The 24,911-nt window shown below is 40.3% G+C and overlaps 1 protein-coding gene across 1 annotated transcript in view; it reads right to left on the bottom strand.

Annotated features, from left to right (window-relative positions):
- Positions 1 to 24,911, bottom strand: part of PCNX2 (pecanex 2) — a 303,741-nt gene that overhangs the window by 159,035 nt on the left and 119,795 nt on the right. Inside the window, exons 16-18 of the mRNA XM_061182433.1 lie at positions 14,501 to 14,610; positions 12,816 to 12,912; positions 263 to 355 (exon numbers count right to left, since the gene is read on the bottom strand). Of these exons, the coding sequence (XP_061038416.1) occupies positions 263 to 355; positions 12,816 to 12,912; positions 14,501 to 14,610 (300 nt within the window). The remainder of the gene's footprint in view (positions 1 to 262; positions 356 to 12,815; positions 12,913 to 14,500; positions 14,611 to 24,911) is intronic.

Raw genomic sequence — 24,911 nt, 5'->3', positions numbered from 1 at the left:
GGATTCCACGAAATGCGCAAACAAAACAACTCCCCAGGTGGGGAAACAGAAAGGGTACGAATGCACTCTGTGATGTGGATCAAATCTCCTCTTGGACGTAACTCGTAACACATCTGGATATATTCCTTCAAGCCCTCAACTGGCCTTTTCTGTACTTCCTCTGGCTCCACCATCCCATCAGTAGTCTGGAGCTGCACAGTGGGCTTTGTTTATTACAGAGAATGAGGAGGGGGTAAGAGTGCAGAGCCAAATGGATACATACTCGCAAGGACAGGAACACAGTGCTGGCACTGACCGCAAAGGACAGAATGGCAGCCATCGAGCAGATGATGAGATCCGATTTTAAGATAGCCTTCTGTAAACAGAAAACAAGGGTATAGTTTACTCTTCTGTGTTTCTCTCAGCTATTCTGGGTGACCAGGTAAATCAGGGGACAGGATCTTGACCCTGGATAAACTACACCTGCAGCCCATCACTTACCTGATCAATTCCCAATGGCACACACCGGATGGACGATTTGCCACCTCCTGTTTGGGGAATATCAGGGAAACTAAGGCAGAGGGTGAGGAAGAGGAAATGTGGACTGCAATGCCTCCATCGGCTAGCCAGGGAGAGAAGAGAGGTTTTCCACCCGTGGAAGAGGCGTAAGTTTCTTCTCTACGAGCAGATCAGATGCAACATGCCCAGGTGTGATAAAGGAGGGTAAAGTGCAAATAATCTCTACTTGGCTTTGGCACAGCTTATATTTCAACATGCGCACAGCCTGGGTATGCCGAACAGAGGTCTCTTACACGTTTATCTATTTCTTCGGCCCAGCATAGATTTTACATTTTAATTCACCAGTCAAATTGGGTAAAGGCCATTTCCAAATAATTGAAGTATATTTACATTATGTACACATATACAGTAAATGAAATGTCAGTAACTTCCTAATAATTTTCCATCATGCAAAATCATGGTGTGAGCAGGCACTAGGGAAACAAAGCAAAGTTAGACCAAAGAATGTTATTAATACTGCAAATATATGAAGAAAGGCGTGTTAGCTCAAACAGGGTACAATATTGATGACTGATAGAGCTAAAAGGAACATTAAGGGATCATCAAATTTTTCCTCTCTTCAGAGGCCAATTAGCTGCAATACACAATTAGTGAACATTTTAAGGTATCACACAGTTATTTGAAAACTCCAAAATCATTAAATATACCAATGTATCGTACTGAAAAGGAATTATGCCTCTTAAATAACTGTTTGGAATGTTATCTACCAGGATATCATACAGAATATACAACTCTGTTTCCCTACATCCTCCCTTTTTTTTCTTTTCATACAAACCGTATATCCGTTTACCTACATTTCCTCCCTGACCTTTTTCTTTTCTTGTCTTTCTAAAATTAAAATGTGGAGTTCCTTGCAAGTCATACTGCTGGCTTTCTGACCGAATTGATATCCAAAGTGATGGAAAGAAATCAGGAGGGCAGCTTAAATGGAATAAAAACAACCTGAACCATGTGATGAAAAATCAACACGGCTTGGTTGGGATAATCAATAATACAGTGAAGAGATACATTCTCAACATCAATTACCAATTAGCTGCTAAAGTTGGTTTGAATTTCCAATCTCAAAAGTTTACAATTCACATACAAGTATTGAACAGATGAGGAATCGTAGTGATAAACCAAATTCTAGATTTATTCTTAGTAATGGTAATCTGATTTTTGAGCAGGGAAAATCATTGGTTTTTAATTCTGAATCTATAAAATTTTTGTGATCAGAAGTGTTCTTGAAAATTTACTACTAGTAAATGGCAAAAATTTGTTATCTCCTTTCATCCCAAATGCTTACAAAAGGCCAAACCTTTCCGGAGGAAAGTTCTGTAATTCACTGCATCTTTAGGCTGTGGAGATATGTTAATTTTTATTTCCTATTTTTCACTGACATGGTTTATGTCACTTAAAAATTGCTGAATGCTTATCCAAAAGGAAGATATATATTTTCCCAAATATTCTAATTTAAAATTGTGTCATCTTTAATTGACCACTCATCCCTGTTTAAAGGCAAAACAGTGGGCCACCAGGGCAAGTGTTGGGGGGAGGAGGGTTGCATTTGCACGTTTCTTAAAGCTGTAGGGAGAATGACCTCAGATTATTTTTAATTGTTTTTCCAAAGTTGGACGATATACAGGAAGTTCACTGATTTTTGTCAGTGTCATCAGTATCCCTTGTAAATACAAACCTTTATACAGCCTCTATTCATTATATTTCTGTCCATTTCTTTTCTTTGTTGTAATTTTTAAATAGCTCTATTGAGATATAATTGACATACAAAAACCCTGTGTGTGTGTGTGTTTGCGTGCATACAGAGATATGGTGTACAATTTGATGACTTTTGACCTATGTATATCCCCATGAAACCATCACCATAATTAAGATAATTAGCATATTCATCACACACACCCCAAATATCCTCTCCTGACCTCTTCTAATCTATCTCTCTCTTCTCTCCTCACCTATCCTCAGATAAACACTGCCCTGCTCCATCACTATAATTTGTTTTCATTTCCTAGAATGTTATGTAAATAGAACTGTAGACAATGTATTCTTTCCTGGTCTGGCTTCTCTCACTAGTATAATTATTCTGAGATTAATCCATGTGTTGTCTGTATCAATAATCCATTCCTTTTCGGTGCTGTATAATAGTCCTCTGTATGGATGTACCCCACACTGTGTTAAACCATTCACTCATGGATAGACATCTGAGTTGTTCCCAGTTTGGGGCTATTATAAATAAAACTGCTATGAATATTCACAGACCTGTTTCTGGACACATGCTTTTGTTTCTCTTGCGTATATACCTAATAGTAGAATGTTCGGATCATATGGTAGGTTTAGGCTTAACATTTTAAGAAACTGCTACATGATTTTCCAAAGTTGTTGTAACCATTTTACATTCTCACTGGCAGTCTGGAGGGTTCCAATTGCTTCATATCCTTGACAAGGATACACACTTGGTGTAGTCAGCATTTTTTATTTTAGCCATTCCAGTGGTTGTGTGGTACAGTGGTTCTCAACCACTGTCTTCTCAACAATTGTCTCAACTGGGGACAATCTGACCTCCCAAGGGACATTTGGAAAGTCTGGAGACATTTTTGTTACATTTTGGGTAGAGGAAGAGTGTTACCGGCATCTGGTGGGTAGAGGCCCGGGATGCAGCTAAACATCCTACAATGCTCAGGATAATCCCTGACAACAGAGAATTATCAGGCTCAGTGCCAATAGTGTGAGGTCAAGAAAGCTTGATATAGCGGTATCTAATTATGGTTTTAATTTGCATTTTCCAATGGCTAACAATGTCGAGCATTTTTCATGTACTTAATTTTTTAAATGCCATTTACAATAGCATCAAAAATAGGAGATATTTAGGGATAAATATGACAAAAATATGCAAGACCTGTACATTGAAAGCTATGAAACATTGCTGAGAGAAACTAAAGAAATAAATGGAGAGATATACCATGTTCTTGGATTTGAAGATTCAATATTGTTAAGGAATCAATTCTTACCAAATTGATTTACAGAGTCAATGCAATCCTAATCAAAATTCTAACAGGATTTTTCTGTACAAATTGGCAAGCTAATTCAAAAATTTATTTGGAAATGCAATGGACCTAGACTAAGTAAGACAACTTTGAAAAAGAAGAACAAAGTTGGAGGACATTCAATATCTGGTTTCAGAACTTGTATGTGCAAAACTACAGTAATCAGGTATTGATGGTATTGGCACAAAATATACATCAAGGTTAACTGAACAGAATAAAGCGTCCATAAATAAACCAACATGTAAATAGCCAGTTGATTTTAAACAAAGAGGTCGGGACTTCCCTGGTGGCACAGTGGTTAAGAATCCGCCTGCCAATGCAAGGGACACGGGTTCAATCCCCGGTCCAGGAAGATCCCACATGCCACAGAGCAACTAAGCCTGTGCACCACAACTACTGAGCCTGCGCTCTAGAGCCCAAGAGCCACAACTACTGAGCCCATGTGCCACAACTACTGAAGCCACGTGCCTAGAGTCCATGCTCCACCACAAGAGAAGCCACCGCAATGAGAAGCCCGCGCACTGCAACGAAGAGTAGTCCCCACTCGCCACAACTAGAGAAAGCCCGCGCAGCAACGAAGACCCAACGCAGCCAAAGATAAATAAATACAATTAATTATTTTAAAAAAATACAAAGAGGTCAAGGTAAAATGGCACCTTTCCCCCAAATAAGGTAGAGGACAAATTTTTTTAACGAATGGTTCTGGAGCAGTTGAATAGCCATCTACAAAAACAAAACAACAAAAAACTCCTTTACACTTACCTCATATCACGTACAAAAATTAACTCAACCTGCCTCATAAATCTAAGTTACACTATCGAAGTTTTCAAAGAAAACATAAGAGGAAATCTTAGTGACCTTGGGTTTGGCAAAGCTTTCTTAAATAGGACACTAAAAGCTGGAATTATAAAAGAAAAAAAAGTCGTAAATTGAATTTTATGAAAATTTAAAACATTTGTTCTTCAAAAGACTTTGTTATAGAATGAAAAGACAAGGCAAAGTTTGGGAAAAAAACATTTGCAAAACATACATCCAACAAAAGACTTTTATCTATAATATATAAAGAACTTTACTAATCAATAAGAAGTCCAACAACTCTTCCCTACCCCATTCCTAGCTGCACATGGGCAAAAGTTTTGAACAGACTCACCAAAGGAGATGGCAGATGGTAATTACTGAGCTTTTTCCTCGTGGTGCCAATGAATAAAAATATAGATGACTCCCTTAATATTGGTGAAAGTAACATCAGCAAAATAAAAAGGAAATGACTCCCTCTTTTCCTACAGCCACCAAAGAGAAGATACTATTTTGCTCCAAAAATTGTATTCTTGAAAATATTTTTTAAAAGGAACCTTGAAAGACACCTGGACCTCAGAGATTGTTGCTGTGTTTTCTGGGCCAGTATTTTTGCCTGTGGATGCTGAATCATAGTTCTAGCTGTAAACACAAATGTATATGGTTTTTCTATGAATGTTTCACAAAGGTCTAATCTTAGTGTACATATAATTTTCTACCTTTTTCAACAGTAGTTTCTTTTGTAACCATTATAAATATTATTGTATAGACTTACTAATAGTATCTTACTGGCTAAATAATTTTCCATCTTGTGATGCCATACACATACATACCCATACATACACAAAACAGTGTCATAGTGGACACTCAAAGTATTAATTTAGTGAATGAAACTGAATGCAAACTTTTCCTAACTGCTAGATATTAGGTTGTCTTCCATTTTTTTACCCTAATGAAGTATACTACAATCATTATCTTTTTGCACCTAATTCTTTTTTCATATTTTGAATTAATTCTCTGGAAAAACTATGACAGAGATTTACTATATCATAGGTTATGAATATTTCACAATTCTTGATAAATTATGCCTTACCAGATGATTGTAAAAATTTACACAAATACAATGTCTAAGAGAGCTCATCTTGTCACAATTGGCAATATCATTAATTTATCCTGTGCTAATTGAGTGGAACAAAAAATGCCATCTTATTTTAACTTGCATTTCTTTATTTATAAGAAGTGTAAATATACTTCATACATTTACCTACTAAATATTGTTCCTAAATGAAATGTATATACTAATATCATTTGCTTATAGAGTTTAAAAAATCAAATTGTAAAAGTAGCTGGTACAAGAAAGATACTTAACTTTTATCAAATTTGTAACAAATATTTTTACCAAATTATTTGCATTTTATTGCTTTTACATATAGAAATTTAAAATTTTTACGCACTCAAATCTGTGTGTATGTGTGCACGCACGCACGTGTGTGTTATTTTTATCTTATAGATTCCATGGTCTGGGAAATCATTTGCTTTCTTGAATTTGAATGTTTGAATTTATTTCATGCTCTTTATTGAAAATTTCTTTTACATTTTTAAAAATGTGAGCCATGCATACAGAAAAATGTATAAAATAAATATGTACAATTTAAGAATAACTGTAAAGTGAATGCCTCAGTGACCACCTCCTGGTTGAAAGAAATCTAGCATTCCCAGCCCCCCAAAAGCCCCTTGTATGTGGTTCCCTGATCATAAATCCTTCTTTCCCCTCTTGGGGTTCCCTATCAACTATCCTGATTGATGAAAATCATTTTCTTGCTTTAAAAAAAAGAATGTTTGCTATTTATGCATGCAACTGTAAGCAGCTTAGTTTGCCTACTTCTCCCCAATAGATGGCACCATACTGTACGTATCTGTTTGTGTCTTGCTTCCTTTGCTCAACATTGGGTGGTTAAAATTCACCATATACAGCTCTAGTAAGGTCTTTTCCTTTGCTGTAGAGGACATTCTACTGTGGGTGGAATTTCCAGCGGCTTCAGTTTGGGGCTTTTATGAACAAATGCTATGATGAGCAATCTTATATGTGTATTTTGGTACAAATGTGCAAGATTTGCTCCAGGATAAATATGTATTTAGAAGTAGAATTGCTGGCTGTAGTGTGTATGTAGCTTCAATTTTATAATACCAGACAGCTTCCAAAACAGATATACTAATTTACACTAACACCAGCAGTGCATGAGAGTTCCCTTGTGCCACACTTTTGTCAACACTTAGTATTGTGAGAACTTTAATTTTTTGTCAGTCTGGTTGGTGTGAAATGGTAACACAGTGTGGTTGTAGTTTGGAGTTTCCTGATCAGTAATTAGATTGCATATATAGTCATGTTTGGGCCATTTATATTTACCCACTTTTAATTGAGATATCTGGCTTTCTTACTGATTTATAGGAATTTTATGTTTCATCCTGAGACTAGTGCTTTATCAACTATATATATTTTAAAAATTGTTTCCCATCCTGTGGCTTGTTTTTTTAAGTCTTTTTTCTGTATTATTTGATAAATTAAAGGTCATAATTTTAATGAATTTGAATTTTTGTGTTATTTTAAAATTTTTTTCCTACCCTGATATCATAAAGATAATTTCCTTTATTATGATTCTAAGTGCTTTCAGGATTTGTCATCTCATATTTAGGTGTATAATCCACCTGGAATTGACTTTTAAGTATAGTGTAACAGAGGAGTCCTATTATATTTTGTTACTTAGAAGAACTTCTATTTTTTTTCATTCCTTTTTTCCTTCTGTACAGGGTTGGAACTTACATGCTTTGTTTCTATTCCTGTAGTAGTTTAATACTAGACAATCCAACATGCAGGCTTAACTTATCACAGTCTAAATTTAATCAATATTTTAATTCATCTTCTGGACGTTACTAAGAACTTTCAAGTCTTGGAGTCCATTTCTCCTCCCATCCAAACTTGTATGTTATTGTATTCACATATTTCAATTCTACTTTACATTTTTTAAGCCAACCATACACTCACTACTGTTTTATACAGTTAAACTTTATTTAGATTTACTAATGTATTTGCCACTTTCTCTTCTCTTTGTGCTTTCTTGCAAACTAGACCATCTGAGATCACTTTCTGTTGAACACTATCCTTCAGAATTACATTCAGTGAGAATCTCTCAGCATTTTTCTAAAATGCTTTTATTTTGTCCTCATTCTTGAAAGATATTTTCACTGGGCATAGAATTCTAGCTTGGCAGTTACTTGCTTTACAGAACTTCAAATCTATCAAGCTGTCTTCTGGTTTCTACTATTGCTTTTGATAACGGAGCATTGAGGCTGTCATTCATTTGCATGTAATCTGTTCATTCTGTTTAACCAATTTAAGATGGTCTGTATCTTTGGTGTACTGCAGTTTCACTATGTTTTGTTCATTGTGGATTCTTCTTTAATTTATCCTGCTTATGATTCACCAGAATTCTTAAATCTCTGATCAGTGTCTTTCATTAGTTATGGTAAATAGTCAAATATTATCTCATCAAATATTCATTATGCTTCAGTCTCTCTCCCTTTTTTCTGGAATTCTGATTAGATATGTATTATATCTTCTTACTCCATCCTTCACATCTCTGCATCTCTGTTTCTTATTTCCTAATTTTTTGTCTATCAGTGTTGCATTCTGGATACTTTCTTCTGTCTTGATCTTTCAGTTCACTAATTCTCTCTTCAGAGGTATCTAATCTCGTGTGTGTGTGTGTGTGTGTGTGTGTGTGTGTGTGTGTGTGTGTTTACTTTACTTGCTTCATTTTGTTTGTTTAGGAAGGACTCTCTGGTTCTCTTTCAAACATTCTGGATCATTTGATATATTTTCTGTTGTCTATAAATTTTAAGCCTTTTACTTCTTTAAACACAGTAAGTAGAGTTGTTTCAAATCTACATCTGATCATTCCAATATCTGAAGTGTTTGCAAACCTATTTCTGCTGGTTCTTTGTTTTTCTGTGTAGTTTTAAATTTTTTATTGAAAGCTGCTCATATCCCTTAGAAAATTGGTTTTGGGAATGCTTGGAGACCTAGGAGGAAGGAATCCTTTAGAAAGGATTCATGTGTTTTTGTTTTTGTTTTTTTTGTCATGCGGTATTTCCAGTTGGGGGCCACGTTAAGCTACATTCATAAATTGAGGGGGTTTGTACCATCCAGATGTTAGCACTTGTACTGCAAATCAATGGAAATGATTCTTTTGTTCAACCTTGGAGCGAGTTTGCTTGCATTCCCCTGGCACTGTGGAGGGTGGAATGGATTCCTTCTGGTTCATTCTTCCACTGAGAGTGGACCCTTAGTGTCCCAGCTTGATGAGCAGATGGTCTCCCCTTGGACACCCACTTTGGCAGGCTTGGGCTTTCATTTCTCTTCCCCACAGTTGGAGGGCTGAAAACCAAGGCTCAAGGTCCCCTAGTTAGGCAGATGTGAAGGTTCCCTTTTTCACTTAAATTCTGACTTGATAATTCCTTATTATTTTGTCAGTTTTTTTGTCAGATTTAAGAAAGATTTTTTCATTTTATTTTACTTTATTGAACTATAGTTGATTTACAATGCCATGTTAATTTCAGGTGTACAGCAAAGTGATTCATATATGTATATATGTATTTTTTTCAGATTTTTTCACTTATAGATTATTACAAAGTATTGAGTATAGTTCCCTGTGCTCTACAGTAGGTCCTTGTTTAATATCTATTTTATATATAGTAGTGTGTACATGTTAATCCCATCCTCCTAAGAAAGACTTTTTTGTATTTTATTCAGAATTTTCAGTATTAATCAGAAGAGTTTGGTTATAATAACTTAATATACCAGAGATGGAAAATACCAGAGATGGAAAAGTATCATTTGATCTCTCCTTCCCTCTCTCTAACTTGGTGTCTGGGGAGGGATTAGCGCATGAAATTCTTTTTCACATCCCACTACTAAAAAACTACTTCAACACCATACACTGAATAATCAATTCTTGATTGTGACATTTAATTTTCACATAATACATTCATATAATAATTTGTCTCTTTTCTGTGTTTTACTGACTCACTAATCCCATTCTCTAATCTTGGATGAGTCTCATATTTTTTCCTGATTACTCAATCTTTATAATGTATTTTAAACCTCAAAGTGCTAAGTTCCTCTTTCTTATTCTTCTTTTTCAGATTTTTTAAGCTATTATTAACTGCTATACTTCTAAATGAACCTTAGAATTATTTCCCCAAGTTGTGAATATAATTCCTTCAGAACTGTCTTGAACTATAGTAAACCTATAAATTTATTAGAAAGAATTGGCGTTTAAGAAATTTCAGCCTTCCCATCCAAAATCAGGTTATGTCTGTTTATCACCACTTATTTAGAACTTCATTTACATTTTAATAGACCGCTGTAGCTTTCTTTATTTCTGACACCACTTGTTAAAATCATTCTATTATCAACTCATATATTTTGTTGCTATCGTGAGCTCAATCATGTTTTTGTTATATCTTCTATGGTTATTTCTGATATGTTAGAATGCTCTTGTTTTTCTGATTTTTTCTTGTCTCTGGTGGTATTTATGAATTCTCTTATTAATCACAGTCGACTTCAATAAACTCTTCTATGCATTCTATACGTATGCAATAATGTAATCTACACTTTTTTCTCTTTCAGGACTTAACATTAGCCAGAATTTCTAAAACACTATTCAATAAAATTAATGTTTTGTTGCCTATTTTAATGATAAATCCATGCATGTTTAGCTAATAACTCTATTAGCTCTTAGTACACAGAATGTTTTAAATCCACTGTGGCATTTTATGTAACACTTCACGCTCCAACCCTAAAAAGAAGTTTAAGAAGCCCTGATCCAACACTACACACCCAGCAGATTTAGACAGCATGGGGCTGGAAAAATCTATGTGATACGACCAATTGTTTAAAAGAAGCTGTCTGAATAATACAGATAAAAATTAATTTTGTTTGTTTGTTTGTCTCTAGATACAATGAAAGTAACAAATCTGAATGCGATAGTTAGCTAGTGGGAAGCAGCCGCATAGCACAGGGAGATCGGCTTGGTGCTTTGCGATGATCTAGAGGGGTGGGATAGGGAGGGTGGGAGGGAGGCTCAAGAGGGAGGGGATAGGGGGACATGTGTATGCCTATGGCTGATTCACTTTGCTGTGCAACAGAAACTAACACGGTATTGTGAAGCAATTATACTCCAATAAAGATCTATTAAAAAAAAAAATTGAAAGTGATGAAAATGAGTGAGGGTACAAATGGAAAGACCATGCTAATAAGGCATATGGAAAAAGACTAACCTGGCAAACCACTAGTGGAAAGTTTATATTTTTATTAACCATCGAACTGTGGTAATAAACTTGTGTTGCTCATATAGAATAAACCCACTGACAGAGCTCTGGCTATCTCCATTTCTAGATCAATGTCCCTTAAAGCACAGTCTGTGGGTCCCCTGAACAGAATCACCTGGGTGGACAGTCTCATAAATATGCAGATCCCCAGGTCCTGCCCCAGGCCAAGTGAATCAGAATAGAAGGAAGGGCTGGAAAACAGATCAAATGAGGCTCCCTAGGGGTTTCTCAAATAAACTAAAATGTAAGGGGAGAGAGAGAGAGAGAGAGACAAAGAGAGAATAAGAGAGCCAGAGAGAGACATAAAGAAACAAAATCAGAAACAAGGAAGGAAATTTCATCCCTGCACTATGACATAAAAGGTATTATACATCAAAATGTGAAAGCTGAACCTGAGAGCCTCGTGAAAATATTATAATTAGATGAGAAGACTTTTCAGAGAGATGAACACACACACATCATATTAAATCACCTACAAGTTATGTGCTCTACATGGTACAAAGCATTTCAAAGTATATTAAAACCAAGTAAGGCAACACCTAACCCATCATGGCTAATCATGCTAATGAAATGTCTGCTAGGCAAATTTCTTGTCAGATTTCATTGTAATTTATACATTATTTTTACTGCAATAAATGAGAAAGCATCTTCATCATTCATGAAATCAAGGAACATTTGTGGGGATAGTTTTTTCAAATATCCATGGGAAACTCTTGGGTAGACTTCGGACCCCCCAGGACTTTCATAGAACTCAATCTGGGAATGTGAGTTTGATCTCGTCCCTCTAAGTTTCCTGGTATAAATATTAGAGGTCAGGTTGTTGATGCTACATTTGAACGTCAAATGTCTTCTCTGTTATCTGCCATCTCATCAGCTCTGGAAGCTTCACCTCACACCTTACTTTCAAGTGTATCTCAGCCTTTATGACACAATTACACAGTGCTGAATGTCAATTATACCTCAATAAAACTAGAAGGAAAAAATTAAATTCAGCAATTAACGAACCCTTATTCCTAGTGATCTGTGTTTTCATTTCCCGTGGTGACAAACAAGCCTCAATGCTTTAGCCTGAATTGTAACCACACTCAAAGGCACAGAGGTCTGAGTATGAATTCTTTTAAATGCTATCATGTTGGCTATGAGTCTCGCACATTGTCTCGAAATGGTGGATTGCAATTTAACTCATCTAAGTTCAATGGAATGTACTGAGCATCCACTAGGCATGAGGCACAGATACTGTGGAGACCAGGACAAATGAGACATGGCTCCTAGAGGAGCTTGCAATCAATAGCCCATTAACTGCTTTTCCTTTGATCTGTCATTCTTAAAAATACAGGAAAAGCATGGCTGGGAGACAGCAGACTGCTCCAAGCTCAGTACTCGAATGGGAGATCATGTGACCAACGAGCATTGCTTTTCAAACTATTAAGGTTTGGAAGTTGATACCAAAGAGATATACCTGCTCCAAGCCATTTCCCTGGTGAACAGAGAAATAGCATCATTCTTTCACAGCCTTTTATTTCTTTCTTTCTTCCTTCTCTTCCTCCTTCCTTTTCCTCTCCTGTGCTCCAACCAATATGGTGGCTCCTTCTGCAACATCCCAGACATAAGTCTAAAGCCCAAGCGTCCCTCCCAAGGGATTTACAGATGTCAACCTTGAGCCAAAAGACCCAGGAAAGAGTTCCCTGAGCTCAGCACGAGGCTAAGGCAAGGATGTGGAGAGGACAGTGGTAGGGGGGTGGGCAGGGCACATCAAGAATGCAGTTTGGCTGAATGTTTAATTGACAAGCTTTTCTTCACGCCCATCCCACCTGCTGCTTGGGGCCAGCAGTGGGCGGAATTGCCTGAACAGGGCTCATTTGAATATCCAGGCAAACTGCATCACTTGAGGACCAAGTGAGCACCTGTGGCAGGTGTGCACAGCATCCACCCTCCAGAGGTTCAAAGGGTCCACGCCGGGCAGGCAGCTCATGGTCTATTCCACACCAAGTCAAGTGGTGCCCCTGCATACATTATACAACACAAAAGTCTCACCACAGAATCTTTCATCTTCTTGGGGAGAGGGTCTGCAGCCAACTCTTCCAGATTTTGATGTAAAAACTTATGAAGCAATCTGCACTGAACAAAGGACCTGAAAATGGAAAAACACACACAGGTTTTACTTTTTAAAATATGTGCCTATTCCAAGGTTTGAGGTAAACAGCTTCACCTTAGACCTCACACTCACAAATGACAAAAGCCAGCGCTCTCTCCTTTAGATAATTCGTAATAAAGAACAAGAGGTGCATGTTCAAGTGACCACAAAGACAACGGTTGAACTTCAAATTCCATCTTGATTACAATAAGTCCCCTACATACGAACGAGTTCCGTTCCAAGAGCGTATTCCTAAGTCCAACAAAGTTAGCCTAGGTACCCAACTAACACAATCGGCTATCTAGGACTGTACTATAATAGGTTTATAATACTTTTCACACAAATAATACATAAAAAACAGACACAAAAAATAAAGAAAACATGTTTAATCTTACAGTACAGTCCCTTGAAAAGTACAGTAGTCCAGTACAACAGCTGGTGTCCAGGGGCTGGCATCGAGTGAACGGGCAAGAAGAGGTACTGACTGGAGGAGGGAGAGGAGGTGGGAGATGGTAGAGCTGAAGGATGGTCCATCAGCAACAGGAGACGGAGGGCAAGCTGCAATTTCACGCACGCCTGACGTGATTGGGCATGCGAACACGCGTTTGCATCTTTGAAAGTTCGCGACTTGAAGGTTCCTGTGTAGGGGACTTACTGTAAAGCTGTTGAGGACCACAGGAGGTATCCGTACTCCCAACTGCCAACAGCTAGCTAAGCTCATGGAGATTCTCTACTTCGGCCAGACCAAAATACAGTACAATATTTGATATGAAAATTTGTGCCATCAACATTTAACCTTTCCCCATTTGCCACACCTTTCATCTTGCTGTACCTGACAGCCTAAAATTATAATTTTTCTGCCCCCCAAACAGTTATGGTTATCTTAAGTCAATATCTCCCGTAAGTGTGGAGAAATTACATGAGATGATTGACTAACTGGATTGATTGACTGGTCCCTGAAACTATGGCATCACATAAAGGGTTTTCAGTTCCAAAGTGCATATTTATCAAAACTTTAAAGATAAGAAATAAAGGGAAGATTGGAAAGTATATTTTCAAGGGACTAAGCGTTATTATTAAATGCCTTTTAAAACTTTGGCACACATTTCACTTTAATTCCAGAGGGCACTGTCATACTAAGAACAAAAAACAACAGAACAAAACGTTTCCTTTCAGAGATGCCAGTCTAGTCTCCCCAGGGTAGCTGCCTGGCATAAAGGCAGCAGCGATGCCACTTTGTGGACCCAGAGAGCGTACTTGTGAAGGTCGGTGCTTCTCATATGACTCACCAAGGGAAAGTCAAAGATAGTGCTTGGGTGCAAGAGGCCATCTGTTCCTGGCCTTGCGAATTTCACTCCAAAAGCACCAGAGCAAAGGTTAAAGGTGCCCTAGAACTTGACCCCTGATTTTCATTCATTTCTGGTCAGTCCTGCATTTCTCCCACTGTTGCCCAGGGGCCAGCTGGTTTAACGGGGAAAGAGACCAAGCACCATGAGCATTGGATGAGAGAGCACGGCTGCAGGACCAGGGGACGGCTGTGTGTGTGTGTGTGTGTGTGTGTGGTGTGTGTGAATGTGTTACTCACAGGAGCACAGAGGGGTCGCTGCTCTGTCTGCTCAGATGGTAGGAAAGCGCAACCAAGAGGCCACAGAAGGCTGAAAACAGCGCTGGGATGTGCTGCGTGCTCCAGGGTTCCTGAGCAAAAGATCAGAGAGCCAAGTCACTCCACGCCTGGGTGCAAAAGAGCAGGATCGCATTCTAGGAAACGCTTAGCAGGTGTCCCTGAGGTCCAGCTGGATGGACGTGGTGCCCTGTGATCACTCCTGCCAATGGACATCCAAGCACCTGATGGCTCCCCAGAAACCTTGCCTGTGAATGTACAAGCATTGATTTTGACAAGGGATTGGCGATGGGGGGGGGGCACATTTGAAACAAATTGTGCATATTTATGAAAATACATTAACTTCACCTTTTCTGAAATTCAGTTTAGGATTTTTATAAGCTGTAACATTAAACATGTGTTGCCTCTTTTGAATTAAATATAATACTTAATAATGACATAAAAATTGTATTTCTTAATGTTTATTTATTCAAAAGGTAGTAGACACGTCAATATGGCAATAGAGATCCAATCAACTAGTGGACTGAGACCCCATGTAGAAAGAGAAAAATGATCTGAAAGAAAACAGCAAGATACGTCACGATTAATCGGATAGAAGCCCAGATGCCAGTAACCAAGGCACTGTACCCAGGGCGAACAGACGCAGGGAATACGCCTTCCCACGGTGAGCAGCGTGGTGACCTGGGACCCAGCTCTCCTTCCAGATACAAGCATCATGTCTTTGTACACAAAGAAGGAAACTTCTATATATCTAGCCTTTCCAACCTCCATCAACAGAATCTGCCAAAAGCTGGGATCTAGAAAAGGACTCCAAGTTTTCTCTCCTAAGATTTGAATCCCTTAACTCACCAAGTGTCTTATTTGAGAAGAACAAATTGTTCATTATGCTTAAAATCAAAAATACAAGTGAAAGAGTCAGGTGTGCTCAGATCACACTTGTAACTGCTCAGATACGCTGGAGGAGCTAATGTTACACTGGGTAGAGCGAGGGGTTTTATTTATTTTCACAGGCTTCCCTTTCCTAGACATTAAAATGCCCCAGTGAAGGTCCAGGGCCTGGGAGAGTAGCACCTGGAAGGAACCAAAGGGACCTAGCCTCTCAGGGGCCGCGGAGCCTGTAGCTGGGCAGTCAGGAGGCGAGGCTGGCTCCTTACACACCTTCCGGCGCCCAGCCTCCACCAAGGGCGTCCTCCAAGCTCTCAGATCAGCGTCCCGAGTACTGGCGCAGGGAATCTCCCAGGTCCCCAAGGCACCAGGGCTATATCTGTGATTTTCTGGATTCTTCACCATCAATTTTGCCAACAAGTTCCGGTGTTAAAAGTGGTCTCCACTTCCCTCTTGTCTTCCCTTTGGAGTTGTCTTCAGCAAAGCACCCTCCACTTCCTGTGTCCAGGGAGAGGGGTCCTTCCCTCCCCTCACGCCCATGAAGTCCTCCTCTTATTCCACAGACATCCCCTGGTTGGAGGACAGACATCCCCTCTTTTCATTGGTTCCTGCTGCCCTGCCTATAAAGATGCTGAAGTTGCTGGCATCTTTACGAAACTAACACAACATTGTAAATCAACTATACTTCAATAAAATAAGATAAAAGATTAAAAGGAAAACCAAAAAATTAAAATTAAAAAATTAAAAAAATTAAATGCAAAGGCCCCCTTCCCCCAGTTACCCTGGAAAGCCATGGCGCTCTCTTCTCTCCTTCAGTGCCCGCCAGCCTTGTAAGAGGCTCCTCACCAGCCAATGCATCTGTCACGTGGGGCAGCCCCTCCCCCGCGGGTACAGCACCTCCTCACAGCATGGGCTTCAAGCTGGGCAGACCTGGATTTGAATCCTGGTCCTGCCAGGGATGAGCTGTGTGGCCTTGGCTAAGTTACTTAACATCTCTGAGCATTGTGTTAGTTTCCTCTTCTTTAGAAAGGGAAAATAATGCATAGGCAGGGGTTGCTGCAAGGGTACTTTTCTATATGCTGGGCCATTTTTTTAAGTTTTTGGTATGAGACGGTTCAGTGCAGCCCCTTCTTGGTGACTGGTACCCAGGGCTCTGAGCCAGACTGTCCTGGGCTGTTTCCTCTCCGTCATCCCCACAGTCAGCTGGTCCTAATGTGTTACCAATGCATCTTTCAATGTATCTCCAATTTGTCCCTTCCTTTCATTGCATCGTACTGGGTCAGGCATCCACTGCCTTGTTCCGGGGCTACTGTTAATAGCTTCATAGTGGGAAGATCTATGCAATCTCCATATCCCTCCCCACTCCACAGACTCCACGATTCACCCTCCACATTACAAAAGAGTGGTCCTCTTCCCATAAAAGGCAAATCAATCACGATTGCCCTTCACTCAGTATTTTTCAGTGATTCCTCATTGCCTACCGAAAAAATCTACTCCACAGGAAGCTATCTAAGCCAATTAGGATCCGGCCCTAGTTCAACTTTTCAGCCTCCTTCTGAACATTTAGTAGATGCACAGCAGCAAAACCATAAAGATGTGTTGCTTCCTGGCCCCCCTGCCTTCGCACACAAAGTTGCATCTGCCCAGAGAGCTCTTCCACTCTGACCCAGTCCACTCCCCTCTGCCTGGTGAACTCCTACCCATGCTTCAGTACCCAGTATAAGAAGCCCCACCTGCCTGGTGCTGTCTCCCTGATTTCCCAGGCAGATAGAAGCTCTCCCCTTGCATCAGAACCATCGTTAAACACGTTTACTTCAGCATTTAAGATATCTCACTCCTCTTATGGGCATGGGTAGGACTTGCCCCCTCTGGACTCCCTGTGGAGGGGCAGTTTGCATCTCTTCCCTGTACTTGGCACCAATGTTAGCACATCAACCTATCCTTGAGAGAATGAGGTTTCAGTTTTCATGATTACACCAGTCCGTCTTCTATGACCTGTGTGGAAAAAAATGTTTCAGCAAGAAAAGAGGGTGAAGAAATTAAGTAGCTTAGATCAAATGTGGATCACGCAGTGAAACGTCACAGAAATGATTAGACTATTAGAGGGAAGGTATCTCATGACCTGAAAACTAATTTTTTCATTCAAACAGCACCCCCAATAACAGACAATTTATTCTGGAACTTGGGAATTTTATTCTTTCTTGAAAGTTCATTCATGAAACATTTATTGGCCACTTCCTATGTGTCAGGCACCAAGGAGCACACCTCTGAGGAGGACAGCACAGGTGTCTAGGGAGGGAAGAACATAAGTAATTGTAATAAGGTGTGACAGGTGATGGACGGTGAGGTGCCTGGTGCTGGGTGCTCACCAGGCAGGAAGCAGAGGCTTCAGTGAGTCCAGGGATTGGTGTTTAAGTGGAGCCCCGCACAGAAGAAATGTGGAGAACACGGTCCTTCCCCTGCAGGGGCTTCTCGAGGACCAAGCTGGGCTCTGGGGTGCTGTGGGTAGATGGAGCTGACCCCAGCCATCCTCACGTTTGCTCCTCCTCTCCCTGCTCCGGACACCCACCTGCAGCTTCTCCCCTTTCATTTCATACTTGGCTGTTAACAAAAACACAGCCAAAAAGTTTTCCGAAAGAGAAAAACCTGCTAAATGCTATTTCCTCCCACTGATTCCTCTGCGTTTCCCTCTGCTGCGTTTAATTCACAATTTCGTGAAGACGGAGGGCTTCCTTTTACATGCAGCCCATAAAAAATGCAAACACTAGAAAAAAATCACTATGAGAAGGATTTAGTAACATGACCATGGAAATAATGGTCCCTGCACGGAACAAAGAAAAAGTCAGGGGAATACGCATCGACGGAAGTGAATTTCAGGCTCATCACTTCCTGGAATGAATGATTCTGTGGAAGGGACTTAACTTCTCATTGGCTCAGCTTCTGCTTCTGTAAAAAAGGTGACAATGACACTCTTCCTGAAATATTGCTGCAATGTCTTGATGAGATTTGAAACGGCCTTGCACACTGCAAAGCAGTATGTCGATGTTAGTTTTTTATTAATTGGAAAAGAAAGAGTGCCCATGAGGGATGGTCTTTGCAGAGAATAAATTAAAGCCAAACTAAATATATTTAAATAATTAAGTTTACCTACTTTGATTCACCCAATACCCCTTATCTAATTCTTCTCTCATTTATTCTCCACTTAATTAAATCTCTGCAGTACAAACGTGAAAGGACAGCTACCCCTCCTAGTACTGAGGGACCCTCCCTCTTTACCTACTAAAATAGCAATTGGTAGAAAAGGGAACAGGAGGTAAAAATATCTAATGGCAAACAGATATTTTCCCATTGGGGTTAGAGGAGAGGGACATTGTCCCCCTTCCTTCTACTTCCCAGCATTTATCTCTGCTTGTGACTACAGATCTGTATAAAGACTGTGTGATTAACCCATGATCTTTCCAATGGTCAAGCTCGTTGACAGCAGGAACTCGTCTGTTTCACCCCACTGTATTCTGAACACCTTGTGCAGGGTCCAGGCCCTGAAAGGCCCTTACTAAATATGTATGGAACTGATGCCCTGGATTTGAGCAACCATTACTGCCTTACTCTGTGATGCAGACCTAAGAAGGGAACCGCACAGATCATTTTATTTAGGTATCTTCAAGACACAGAAGGTTGGTCTTTCCCAGTGCAGAGCAGTAGTGAAAAGCATGGGCTCTGGCTAGGACTGCCAGCTTCAATCCCAACTCTGCTGATTATTAGCACAAAGATACTACGCAAGCTTTTAAGCCTCAGTTTCCTTATCTTAGATAATACCCCTTAGGGTTGGTATAAATATTATATGAAATATTGTGTGTAAAATACTTAGTAGCCAGTCTAAAATGCTCAATAAGTGTTTGCTATGACTATATGCTTTACTAAGATACTGCCTCAGTGGATTCAGGCTGCCATAACAAAATATCATAGACATATGATATCGTAAACAGCAGAAATGTACTGCTCACAGCTCTGGAGGCTGGGAAGGCCATGACAAGGTGCCAGCAGATTTGGTGTCTGGTGAGAATCCACCTTCTGGTTCACAGCTGGCATATCTTCATATAATGGAAGGGGAGAGGGCGTTCTTCTGGCCTGTTTCAGAAGGGCACTAATACCAATCATGAGGGTGCCATCCTCATGACCCAATCACCTTCCAAAGGCCCCACCTCTTAATACCATCACCTTTGGGGTTAGGATTTCAACATATGAATTTAGGGGGACACAAACATTCAGACCAGAGCAGATACGTAAGAGGACTGAGGACTGCAACAAAATCACATTTCCTGAAAAGAATTAGAATTGACCTTAAGTATGGTCCTTCTCTGAGAGTCCAAGAGAAAAACAATGATTTCTGTAGATTCCTTATATCCTTCTGTTTCTGTACTACAGACAGAAAATAAGAAAACAGGACATCTTCTACAAAATGCAAATATGACCTTGTCAAGATATGATATTATTATGTCAAGTTGCACAATCTGAACTGACAGACCTTATTAGGGGTAGTTCTCATTTGTTATTTTAATCTGTTGCATTCCTTCTGCTGTCTGTCCTGTATTAGTAAAAGTCTACATTCATTCTTCCATACATGTGATTTCTTTGAGCATAACCAATAGCTTCAAGATAAATTGTTAGACATGAATGAACAGCACTGTGGCCGCAGGGACAGGACAGAAGGAATGAATATTTTCTTCAACAGTGTAAAACTGAGGTGACGCCAGAATGGCGTACGTCTTCTTCCAAAAAGAAGCGTGCGGTGAAGGATTGCAAGGAATCCATATTCCAGGTGTGGCTTTGTGTGTTTTCTCCCTCAACCTCAGATCTTCACACAACTCTTTCTTAGAGAGAACCAGGGCTCACCCGAGCTTGTGCAGATTGTAAAAAGGCAGACCACCAGGATCCTCTTAGGCTTTTACTACTGGAAATACCCTCAGGCTCCAAGTTCTTAACGTTGTTCGTTTTTTCAACAGATACAGTGACATAATATATAAAATAGGAGGCAAATTTCTCAGGGAAGCAAGGATAGGAAGGACTATTTGGATATACACATGAGTTATTTTTTCGTGTTTAGAATGCCAAAGTTTGCAAAACCATGCTATCTTCAGGAAAGATTATTTTAGATTTGGAAGAGATCTCATAACTGAGCCAACCTCACCCCTTGACCAAATTATTGGTCAAGTAAGAAGACAGGGAGAATGGAAAAGACTTACCAAAGGTGGCAAGACCGACCAAGCCCTGGTTCAGTGCACTGTATCTTACACCACCCTAAATACTTGTACAGCTCACCGTGCACAGTATGTGGACATCTCATGACTTTCCATTTAAAAGGCTTGGCGCAGTGGTTAAGTATCCACCTGCCAATGCAGGGGACACAGGTTCAATCCCTGGTCCAGGAAGATCCCACATGCTGCAGAGCAACTAAGCCCGTGCGCCACAACTACTGAGCCTGCACTCTAGAGCCTGTGAGCCACAACTACTGAACCCATGCACCCCAACTACTAAGCCTGTGTGCTGCAACTACTGAAGCTCACACACCTAGAGCCCGTGCTCCGCAACAAGAGAAGCCACCGCAATAAGAAGCCCGTGCACCACAATGAAGAGTAGCCCCTGCTCGCCGCAACAAGAGAAAGCCCGCGTGCAGCCATGAAGACCCAACACAGCCAAAATAAATAAATAAATAATAAATAAATAAAAATAAAAAGGCTTGGGATCACTATAAATTAGAAGTTTCCAGCTTTACAGGCTGTTTCATTCATGTATCATCCCCCATTCAATAGTGCTGGACATCTTTTCAGTTAACTGCCTGTGTTGGGGTTTGTTGTGACACATGGTAAGGTGATAGCCCAGAGGAAGAAGTCATCTGAGAGTAGCTCAGAGGAATCTCCATGAAGGACTGAGTAAGGAGCTGGATTGTAAAAGTGATTGGGAATGAACTTGGGAAGAGCATATTCCAAGTCATGCAAGGGTAAAATGCTTTGATGCTGTATGACCCTGCATTCAAGCATGGCCTGGATATGCTGCAGGATGGGTACAGCTGGGTGCAGTTCTAAAGGTACCACTGTTAAGCATATAGATATATAGATAAAAGAATGGGAAATAGTTAAGCATGAAGAAAATACACTGAAAGGAAATGACCTTTATGGTTTATCAACCCGTAATTTTCTACACTGGGAAGAGAGGCAGCTGGGCGCCATCGACTCTGAAGATAAAACTAAAGGAAATAAGCGTCAACATCAGCAAGGGAACCTGGATGTAATTTAAGGAAGAACTTCCAGACATTGATGATTCAATAAAGTACAATTAGGAAAACATTAGCATTTCCTTTTCCCAAATTATTTCAAAACACAGATATTTTCCAAGGAGAGGTAAGAAACAAGCTCGCCTGAGAAAGAAGGAAGGAAGAGAAACTTGATGAAAGCTTTTCTCCTTACGCTTACATTGTGTAGGAACATACTACTGTTTTAACATCTCTGCAATTTAACACACACACAACTAAATAAACAAACCGAGAACAAGAAGGAACTCTTCAGAATCATTTTACAGAATTAAGATTTAGGGTGGGGGGGAAACACAGCAAGATAAAATGGCTTTGTCCATTTTTCCATTTCTTTCTCCTTAATCTCCCGATCCCTCTCCAGGCTGTTCAGTCCTAAGTCACCCCACCTGCGTCCCCCTCCAGGGCCTAAGCCTGTCTCCCTGCCCAGGCTCGTCGGGCAGGTGTGCCCTGCACAGGAGGCAATCCTGTAAAAGACCAACAGGGAGAGCCTTCCCCGGTGGCGCAGTGGATAAGAGTCCGCCTGCCAACGCAGGGGACACAGGTTCAAGCCCTGGTCCGGGAAGATCCCACATGCCACAGAGCAACTAAGCCCGTGTGCCACAACTACTGAGCCTGTGCTCTAGAGCCGAGGAGCCACAACCACTGAGCCCGCGAGCCACAACTACTGAGCTCGCATGCCACAACTACTGAGCCTGCACTCTAGAGCCCGTGAGCCACAACTACTGAGCCCGCGTGCCACAACTACTGAGCCTGCACTCTAGAGCCCGCGAGCCACAACTACTGAGCCCACATGCCACAACTACTGAGCCCACATGCCGCAACTACTGAAGCCCGCGAGCCTAGAACTCGCACTCTGCAACAAGAGAAGCCACTGCAATGAGAAGCCTGCGCACTGCAACGAACAGTAGCCCCCGCTTGCCACAACTAGAGAAAGTCCACGCACAGCAACAAGGACCCAATGCAGCCAAAAATAAATAAAATTAAATATTAAAAAAAAAAAAAGACCAACAGGGAGGTTGATGGGACTTTCCACAGCCGCAGGAGCACCTATGAACCAAACTTCTAGCAGGAGTTGAGCTTGTTGAGTCAGAAATACAGTAAAAAAAATGCATTTGAGGATGTTTTTATTTTCATTTTTATTTTGGGATAAAGAAGAAAATGTTGACACTTGAGGAAGAAGAGAACCACTGACCTGAAGAGAGATTTTGAAATGAAATGATCAAATGCACTGGGTGTCTTATCTGAAAGGTTTAGTTCAGTGCTCAGTCTCATTTCTGCAAAGAGAAGCAGAAAGGAAGAGAGGAAGTACTGACTGACATTTCTAGTGCATTTTTTAAAAGAACTTTCATATTTTAAGCATCCATGTATTGACATTAGTCTTGAATTTTATTATATACATATAATTTATTTACTCAGACACATATGCACACAAATACATATTTTATTTTTGGAGAGAGATAAGGTTTTAAACAATCTATCACCCACTGATAATGAAGTGTATACCATGTGACAGTGTGCTTAAAATTAACATCCCTAATTGCTTTGAGAGGCGTCTCATGGGTCCCTGAGTTGGGAGTGATATGGATAGATGAGTGCTGGCCTCATAAAACTCCCACAGGTTTTGAAATATTTTTATGAGGTAGAAATAAAACTGTCTAATAGTCCTACAATTCTGTGGTAGATTTCATATGCATTTGGGAATTCTTTTGATGAAAATACACAGGGAAGTTCAGCTTTGTACAAAAGTACTTTCTGAAGAGAATCCTAGTTTCAGCATTTTTTTCCTTCAAAATTTTAGACATCTCTATGACGGAATTTACAGGGCAAACTACCTGAGGGTTTGGTTATAAAGGGAATGCAAATGGACCAAGTTCTCACTTTCCTATGCCCTTCATATCAGATTCACACACTTTCTTTTAAGGGAAAAGCAATGGATTTTTCTGAGCCCATTAAATATCCAGGCATTTCTGAATCCAGGTTTCCATACATCCTAAAATAAGATCTAGATCATATCACTTTCTCTCTGATATAAGTCCTACTTCTAGGACTATTTTGACATGAATCTTATACTTAAGTGAAAGGAGATCTGTGCCCTTGAAGTTCCAGAACTCAGCAAGATCAGATGTGTCTCCCCGTCTTGTACTCTGTACTCCGTTCATAGTTCACGGCCATGGGTCACCACGCGGCCGGCCGGCACTTGCAAACATGCACCGGGCACCCTCGGGGCTCCCCAGCACCCAGTGCTCACCCTGTAGCAGCCCCAGCTGACATTCCTGGTAGACCCTAGACACCCAGAGGGGCAGCCCCATGGCCTATCACTGAGCCTAATTCACAGCAGTCAGTCAGTATGTGTTCAGTAAATAAACGAATGATCAGGATAACAGATATGATGAGTAAGACTTCACTGTCTACTAAAAGTAGGTTTTCCTTACCTCATACTCTTCTTTCATTTTGGTGAAAAAGCAGCATATGCTTATGATTCAAGACTATTTTACTGGGAATTCCCTGGTGGTCCAGTGGTTAGGACTCCACACTTCCGCTACAGGGGGCACGGGTTCGATCCCTGGTCGGGGAACTAAGACCCCTCGTGCCGTACGGTGCGGCCAGTGAAATAAAATAAAATAAAATAACTAAAATGCTAGATTAAAAAAAGACTGTTTTACTTTTTGGAATAGGTATCGGGGGAAAATTAGCTCATTCACTAGCAAGAAAGACTGACAGGTACCATCCAAACCTACCTGATAGGCACCATCCAACACAGATAAATATAGATAAATAAGCGCGCGCACACACACACACACACACACAGACACACACACACACGAACTTTTTGGAAAATGCTGACATTTACTTTCCTTCTCATACCCTTCTTCTCAGTTATCTGCATTTACTCAATCCAAAGTTTATAGAGCATCTTTTATGTAACACTGGACTTTTAGCAGAATATGAAAAGAAGCATATATAAACCATAGTCATGACCTTCAGGAGTTCATGATGAAACTGGGGGTGAAGAAAAGTACACACAAAGAACAACAACAATAACAGTACCGATGTGTCGAGCAACGGCTTGACTGGCCACTTCACATGCGCTGTCACAGTCAGATTAGAGCAAACCTTCAAGGCAGGGATCACTCATTTTAAACATGAGGAAACAGAGGCTTTTACTGTACTAGTTATTGT

The sequence above is a fragment of the Eubalaena glacialis genome, chromosome 1 (genome assembly GCF_028564815.1).
Source record: "Eubalaena glacialis isolate mEubGla1 chromosome 1, mEubGla1.1.hap2.+ XY, whole genome shotgun sequence".
Taxonomy (NCBI): domain Eukaryota; kingdom Metazoa; phylum Chordata; class Mammalia; order Artiodactyla; family Balaenidae; genus Eubalaena; species Eubalaena glacialis.
This window is presented reverse-complemented; position numbering and strand designations above follow the sequence as displayed.